At 53.8% G+C, this 8069-nt stretch overlaps 1 protein-coding gene across 1 annotated transcript in view; it reads left to right on the top strand.

Moving 5' to 3' along the window:
- Positions 1 to 3940: 3940 nt before the first annotated feature.
- Fkbp4 (FK506 binding protein 4, 59kDa) overlaps positions 3941 to 8069 on the top strand; it is an 11795-nt gene continuing 7666 nt past the window's right edge. Inside the window, exons 1-2 of the mRNA XM_013023609.1 lie at positions 3941 to 4160; positions 7587 to 7705. Of these exons, the coding sequence (XP_012879063.1) occupies positions 3941 to 4160; positions 7587 to 7705 (339 nt within the window). The remainder of the gene's footprint in view (positions 4161 to 7586; positions 7706 to 8069) is intronic.

Here is an 8069-nt window from a genome sequence, read left to right as displayed (position 1 = left end):
GGCTCCCCCTGGTCCCCGCGGAGCCTCACCCTGACACAGGGCCAGCCTGTCCTTCTCCTCCACCGCTACCCTCAGCAGAGGCAGCACGTGCTCCCACGTGACCCCGACGTAGGCGGCTGCTCCTAAGGGGAGAGGCAGGAAAGGTGCCCTCTGGCCAAGGGGTGCAGCGCCAGCCTTGAGGGACAAAGCTGAGGCCCAGCTCCCGGGCCCCAATTCAAGGCCCAGGGGCGGCACACACATATAAACACACACGAAGGGGGAGCCTGGTGACTTGATTTTTTTCTTTTTTTTTTTGGTGGTCGTGGGGCTTGAACTCAGGGCCTAGGAGCCATCGCTGAGCTTCTTTATGCTCAAGGCTGGCGCTCTGCTACTTGAGCCACGGCACCACTTCTGGTTTTCTGGTGGTTCACTGGAGATCAGAGTCTCACGGACCTTCCTCCCCTGACTGGCCTCCAACCTTGATCCTCAGATCTCAGCCTCCTGAGATGGCTGGGATGACAGGCGGGAGCTTCCAGCGCCCAGCTCTGATTTTTCTTCATAATGGAGGAAGGAAGGCACGTAGATAAAGATAAAGGAGATAATTCTGTCCACAGAGCTACTGCTGGACACAGCCGTGGGTGGACATGGGATGGAGATTCGAGCCCCACCCAGCTGCTACACTAGAACTTTCCCAGCAAATTCCAAGCTGCCGTTTCGTCCCCTCCCACTGCCGAGGGGCTCTGGTTCTGCTTCTCACCTTTGTGGCTCCCGTCCGCTCCCCTGTGTTCCCATCTTCTCTGCCTGCATCTTCCTTCTGGGCCCTTCCTCCTCCTGCGTTCCCATCAGCCCCTAGGGCCTGGTCTGTCCCTGTCCTCTCCTCTCCTCGGTCCACCCTCGCCTCCCACCCCGCCCTCCTGACGCTGAGGCCCTCGCGGGCGCATGGGGGCCGGCTGATCATAGTTCATACCCGGGCTGAGCCCTCGCGGGCGCATGGGGGCCGGCCGTTCATAGTTCATACCCGGGCTGAGGTTGAGTTTTCCCACGGCCACCAGGAGGCTCCTGGGAGGCAGGCTGCGCAGACGCGGTTTGTTCAGGAGCTTGATGATGACCACGCCGGGGTAATGGAAGCCCAGGGCCATGAGGACCATGGTGCTGACCTCCTCCAGCTCCTCTTCCAGCTTCTGGAAAGGAGAAGGACAGGCTGTCCAGGCCAGGATCTCTGGAGAGTCGGCTTTGGTCAGCAGTTGGTTTCAGCAGCTCACTAGGGCAGCCACCAACCCCAGCCATTGTAAACCCCGCCCGGTCCCAATCCACCCCCGGGGATGGAGGGAGCAAGGAGGACAGGAAGGTCTTCCTGTACAAGGCTCTAGCCGCGGGGCGGGGGTCTGCGGTCCCAAAGCACTGAACTCCGCCGCAGCTCTAAGCAAAGCCTCAGAAGGAGGAACAGAGGTTGGGGACACAACTGCAGAAAGAAAGAGAGCTCGTAGGTAGGACATCAGGGGAATGATACACTTGTGTGTGACCGAGCCAGGGGCCGCGGCGCACGCCTGGCATCCCGGCCACTCAGGAGGCTGAGGTCTGAGGATGGCGGTTTGAAGTCAGCTTGGACAGACCAATCTGAGACACTCCCATCCCCAATTTAAGCCTCAAAAACAAAGCAAAAAACAAAAACCAAAGTGGAGGTGTGGCTCAAATGGGAGAGCACCAGCCCTGCACCAAAAACTCCAACCCTGAGCTCAAGGTCCTCAGTCCAAACCACAGCACACTGACACCAAAAACAAAACCAAACCTGGGTTCCCTGGATTGGGAATGTGGCTCCGTGGTAGCTAGCCTAGCTAGCCTTCAGCAAAAGAAGCTCAGAGACGGTGCCCAGGCCCTGAGTTCAAGCCCCAAGACCAGAAGAAGAAAGAGAGAAGCCGGGCGCTGGTGGCTCACGCCTGTCATCCTAGCTGCTCAGGAGGCTGAGACCTGAGGATCACGGTTCAAAGCCAGCCCGGGCAGGAGAGACTGTGAGACTCCTATCTCCAATAAAACCATCAGAAAACCGGAAGTGGCGCTGTAGCTCAAGTGGTAGAGCGCTAGCCTTGAGCTGAAGAGCTGAGGGACAGCGCCCAGGCCCAGAGTTCAAGCCCCATGACCGACAAAAAAAAAAAGAGAGAGAAAGAGAGAGAGAGAGAGAGAGAATCTCCAGGGTTTAGATCTAGCACCCGTCTTTCCCCTTGACCCCCCCAGCCTGGGGAGCTGGCCCCCTCCCTCTCCCCACCCCCAGACAGCCCTCCCGCACCCCACCCCCAGCCCGGAGACACAGATGCCCACCGTCATCCGCAGATAGTTGATGATGATGTCCGTCAGCTTCCGGCACAGCCCGGTGGACATCTTGTTGTTTGAGATCCTGACTGCCAGCAGCTTGAGGACCTCCAAGGCTTCTTCAGGTGACAGCTGTCGGAAGAGACAGACGCTCAGGGTGCACGCAAGGCTGAGAGGCGGAGGGGGGGTCCGTGAGAAAGGAGGCAGCCAATGGGCACCCTGAGCCGGGGCTGGGGTGGCCCGGAAGTCCCTCCCCTTCTCCCAGCACAGCCCAGCCAGCTGGCCCAGGTGGCCCTGTCCTGGCCAGGGTCTACCTGGAAGGTGCTCACCTGGCCAGACACCTGGAGAGCCTCCATGATGTACTCTATGCTCCTCCCCAAGATGTCCCAGTCGGAGCTGTTCACCTCGTACTCCATAGCCACAGGCATCTCTGTCGGCCACGAGCCGCCTCCTCCCTCTTCCCTGCCAGGTTTAAAAAAAAAATGCGTGGGTTGGGAAGGTGGCTCAGTGGTAGAGCGCTCGCCTCGCATGCACGAAGCCCTGGGTTCGATTCCTCAGCACCACATAAGCAGAAAAAAGCCAGAAGTGGCGCTGTGGCTCAAGGGGTCGAGCGCCAGCCTTGAGCTGAAGAGCTGAGGGACAGCGCCCAGGCCCAGAGTTCAGGCCCCATGACTGACCAAATAATCTTAAAAAAAAAAAAAAAGTGTTTACAAATCAGAAAGCCAGGCGCCGGTGGCTCCCAACTGTCATCCCAGCTACTCAGGAGGCTGAGGTCTGAGGATCAAAGTTGAAAGCCAGCCTGGACAGGAAAGTCCCTGAGACTCTTTATTTTTTGCTGGTCCTGGAGATTGAGTTCAGGGCCTGGCACTGTCCTTGAGCCTCTCTGTGCTCAATGCTAGTGCTCTACCACTTGAGTCACAGATCCATTTGAGGTTTTTTTCTGAGTATTTTACTGGAGATAAATGATCCTCATATCTCAACCTCCTAACTAGTACTATAGGCATGATCCACCAGCATCCAGCCTTCTCCAATTCTTACGGCATTCGTTTTGCGTCTCAGTTCTCAAAAATAAGTTCCATTTTTCCAGTACCAGGACTTGAACTCGGGGCCTCCCCCTTGCTCAGCTTACTTATTCAACTGGCCCTTTAGCACCTAAGCCACACCTCCAGCCTGGGTTTTTTGTTTCGTTTTGCTGGTTAGTTACAGACAGAGTCTTTTTTTTTGGCGGGGGGTCCGCTTGTGGGGCCTGAACTCTGGGCCTGGGTGCTGTCCCTCAGCTCTTCAGCTCAAGGCTAGCACTCTACCACTTGAGCCACAGCGCCACTTCCGGCTTTTTCCTTTTTGCTTATGTGGTGCTGAGGAATCAAACCCAGGGCCTGTGGCATGCAAGGCAAGCGCTCTACCACTGAGCCACCTTCCCAGCCTAGTCCCTGAGACTCTTATCTCCAATGAACCACCAAAAAGCCAAAGTGCTAGAGCACTATCCTTGAGCACAAAAACTCAGAGACAGAGTCTGGGCCCTGAGTTCAAGCCCTAGGACCAGCACACACGCGCGCACGCACACACACATACACACACACACAGAGTACAAGTTTTAGGTGAAGGAACTCTGCACCCGGCCGCCCTCACCGAGGCCCGGTCCCAGCCCATTCTCATGTCCAGACTCACTTCACATCCTCGCCAAGCGCGCCTCTCTGTAGTCACCCACGCCAGTGGGCTGCAGCCGTGCTCGACAGCACACAAGTCTCCCCAGGAGCACAAGTCTCCCCAGAAGCACAAGTCTCCCCAGGAGCACAAGTCTCCCCAGAAGCACAAGTATCCCCAGAAGCACAAGTCTCCCCAGGAGCACAAGTCTCCCCAGGAGCAACTGGCAAGTATGGAAGAACAATCCAGACTGTTTGTTGTAGCAACCTCCTCTGGAATGCCTAGGCTGGAACTCAGCCCGCCGCTCCTGTTCTAAGGAGCCTAGCAACAGAATGATGCGTGTCTCCGGCTAGAACCCAGCCTCATCCTAAATCTCCTGTGCAGCCTGTTGCACAGCACAAGGGCCATGCAGGAATATCTGTAGAGAGAATGAATGTGCAAAAGAATTACTTTCAAAAAACAACGGGCCTTGGGAAGGTGGCTCAGTGGTAGAGTGCTCACCTAGCATGCAGGCAGCTCTGGGTTCGATTCCTCAGCACCACATACACAGAAAAATGCCAGAAGTGGGCTGGGAAGATGACTCAGTGGTAGAGTGCTTGCCTTGCATACATGAGGCCCAGGGTTCGATTCCCCAGCACCACATAAGCAAAAAGAAAAAAGCCGGAAGTGGCGCTGTGGCTCAAGTGGTAGAGGGCTAGCCTTGAGCTGAAGAGCTGAGGGACAGCGCCCAGACCCAGAGTTCAGGCCCCAGGACTGGCAACAAATAAAAAATAAAAACACTTTTAGCAAGCTTCATTTAGGAAAATAAACCCAAAAAGTTTTCATCTTTCCTTCCTTCCTTTCTTTTCCTTTCTTTTTTCTTTCTTTCTTTTCTTTCTCTCTCCCTCTTGCTTTCTTTCTTTTTTTGCCAGTCCTAGGACTTGAACTTAGGGCCTGGACACTGTCCCTGAGCCTCTCTGTGCTCAATGCTAGTGCTCTACCACTTGAGTCACAGATCCATTTGAGGTTTTTTTCTGAGTATTTTACTGGAGATAAATGATCCTCATATCTCAACCTCCTAACTAGTACTATAGGCATGATCCACCAGCATCCAGCCTTCTCCAATTCTTACGGCATTCGTTTTGCGTCTCAGTTCTCAAAAATAAGTTCCATTTTTCCAGTACCAGGACTTGAACTCGGGGCCTCCCCCTTGCTCAGCTTACTTATTCAACTGGCCCTTTAGCACCTAAGCCACACCTCCAGCCTGGGTTTTTTGTTTCGTTTTGCTGGTTAGTTACAGACAGAGTCTTTTTTTTTGGCGGGGGGTCCGCTTGTGGGGCCTGAACTCTGGGCCTGGGTGCTGTCCCTCAGCTCTTCAGCTCAAGGCTAGCGTTCTACCACTTGAGCCACAGCGCCACTTCCGGCTTTTTTTCTTTTTGTTTATGTGGTGCTGAGGAATCAAACCCAGGGCCTCATGCAGGCAAGGCAAGCGCTCTACCACTGAGCCACCTTCCCAGCCCCCAGACAGAGTCTTATAGACTTTCCTACCTGGCTGGCTTTGAGCCATGTTCCTTGTATTTCAGCCTCCTGAGTAAGGAGTATTACAGGTATGAGCGACCAGTGTCCTACAATACATGGATCAAGGACCAGGAACCTATGGGCAGGAAGTAGGACCCTATCTCAGAAATAACACACACACACACACACACACACACACACACACACACACAACTAGAGGTATTGCTCAAGTGTTAGAGGGCCACACAAGCAAATAAGCCAAGTGAGCTTGAGTTCAAAGTCCAGTGTCAGTAATATTAGAAAAAAAGGAAGAAAATAGATTGGGCTCCTAATGTCACATGCTAGAATATTTGAATCCTGCAGGAGATTTTCTCTAATGCAGATTCCACATTTCGGGGGCAGAAATGCAGAACGAGCACCATAGCTCCCCCTAGAGGCCAGAGTCATAAACCGCTCCACCCTGCTTCTAAGCTACCCATGAAAGCTTGCTTGAAATAACGCATCTACAAAACCCAGCCAAGTCATCATGGCTGGAGGCGTTAACTCAAATGGTAGAGCACGTGCCCGGCCAGCATGAGGTCTCGAGTTTAAACCATCAAAAAAAAAAAAAAAAAAAACCCAGCCACAAACCAAATTGTTGTAAACCTAGCTACTCAGGAGGCCTTAGAGGGGCATGAAGCCCTGGGTTCAATTCCTCAGTACCATATACACAGAAAAAGCTGGAAGTGGCACTGTGGCTCTAGTGGTAGAGTGCTCACCTTGAACAAAAGAAGCTCAGGGACAGCGCCCAGGCCCAGAGTTCAGGCCCCACGACCAGATCTAAAAAAAAAAAAAATCACAGTGCCACTAAAAAGAAAGAAAGCCATCAAGTGCACAAGAAAACATAGAACAGATTATTGTAAATGTCAAAGGCACTCTTATAATAAAGAAGTTTCCACAAATTCCTAATAAAAGACAATACATTTTTTTCTAAATAGGCCAAAGACTTAAACACAAGAGCCTTCCAGGAAACAGCCCCAGCATCATTAGCTATCAAGGAGATGCGTTGCTTGCATTACCCTAGATGTGCTCAAATTAAAAGCACTGACTGTGTTTGGGCAAAAATGTGGAGTAACTGGAACATCCTTACTCTATACCGTGACTTTGGGAAGTTGGCAGAATATTCCAGAGAAAACGCATGACCAAATATGGTCCCTCACACCTGTAATCCCAGCAACTCAGGAGGTAGGAGGCAGGAGGAGCTGAAGTTCCTCAGAGCAGTCTGGGTTATATAGTAAGACTCAGAAGAAAAAAATTATAAATTAAAAAAGTAAACCAGTTGGGAGCCAGTGGCTGATGCCTGACATTCTAACTACTCAGGAGGTAGAGATCTGAGGATCACAGTTCAAAGCCAGCTGAGGCAGGAAAGCCAGAGAGACTCTTATCTTCAATGAACCACTGGAAAACCCGAAGCGGCACTCTAAGTGGTAGAGTGCTCGCCTTGAACAAAAGAGCTCAGGGACAGCGCCCAGGCCCTGAGTTCAAGCCTCTTGACCAACAAAGGTAAGGCTAAAGGATACACACACACATACATACACACACACACAGGATGCTTTTACTGAGTCCTGTAATTGGAGGGAAGGCCCCCACACTTTTGTATCTGTGCTCTTTGATCTGTTTTAGTTCCTTATGCAATCATTTTAGGGTCCAGGAAAGTGAAAACCCCAGGAGGGCAAACTGCACCTCAAAATGGCAAGGCCTACCTCTAATGGTCTTAAGGGAAACAGCCAAGAACTCAGGAGACACCCCCACCCTAGCAACTTCTGTTGCCTTCCAGTCATAAAGTGCTAACAACTCCAGAACTCTTCAACCAGGCCACCCCTGTGAGGACATGTGGGGCCTGAACTCGGGGCCTGGGCGCTGTCCCTCAGCTCTTCAGCTCAAGGCGGGCGCTCTACTGCTCGGGCCACAGCGCCACTTCTGGTTTTCTGGTGGTTCAATGGAGATCAGAGTCTCATGGGCTTTCCTGCCCAGGCTGGCTTTGAACTGTGATCCTCAGATGGCAGCCTCCTGAGGAGCTGGGATGACAGGTGTGAGCCACCCGCGCCGGGCCCTGTGTGTATTTTAACTGCACCCCATTCTCGGCCCCTGCCCTCAGTTCTCCCCGACTTCACCCCCAGGTCCAGGTCTGCAGCTGGAAAGATGGCTGGAGGTGCCCCCTCCAGAAGTGCTGCCTTCCCAGGGCTGCCAGGGGCCAAGGAACCTGCTCTGCCCTCTTTGGAGGGGTTGGCATGTGGGGGTGAGCGCACTCGGGGCCTGGTTGTGTTAGAAGCCCGCTTTCAGACCTGATTTCCTCTGCATCTTCCCCAGGGGAGGGGCTGCGAGGAACCCAGGGGTCCCCCGGCTCCCATCCTGGCCTGTTATTTTGGGGGGGGTGTTGCTCCTTTGGGTCCGCGGGCTCCCATCCTGGCCTGTTATTTTTGGGGGGGGTGTAGCTCCTTTGGCGACCCCTGCACGGTCCTGTCATCCTGGAAAGTTGCAAAGTTCCTAGCGGGGCAGGGGACGCCAAGGCATCGCCCCCCCCACTCCGACCCGGGGTCCCCGGGGCGCCGGTGTGCGCAGCCGCGGGGGGGGTCAGCCGCGGGGGGGGTCAGCCGCGGGGG

This window comes from Dipodomys ordii, unplaced genomic scaffold (assembly GCF_000151885.1).
Source record: "Dipodomys ordii isolate 6190 unplaced genomic scaffold, Dord_2.0 Scaffold69, whole genome shotgun sequence".
In the NCBI taxonomy this organism is placed as follows: Eukaryota; Metazoa; Chordata; class Mammalia; order Rodentia; family Heteromyidae; genus Dipodomys; species Dipodomys ordii.
The sequence above is the reverse complement of the archived record's forward strand: the minus strand, read 5'-3'. Positions and strand labels throughout refer to the sequence as shown.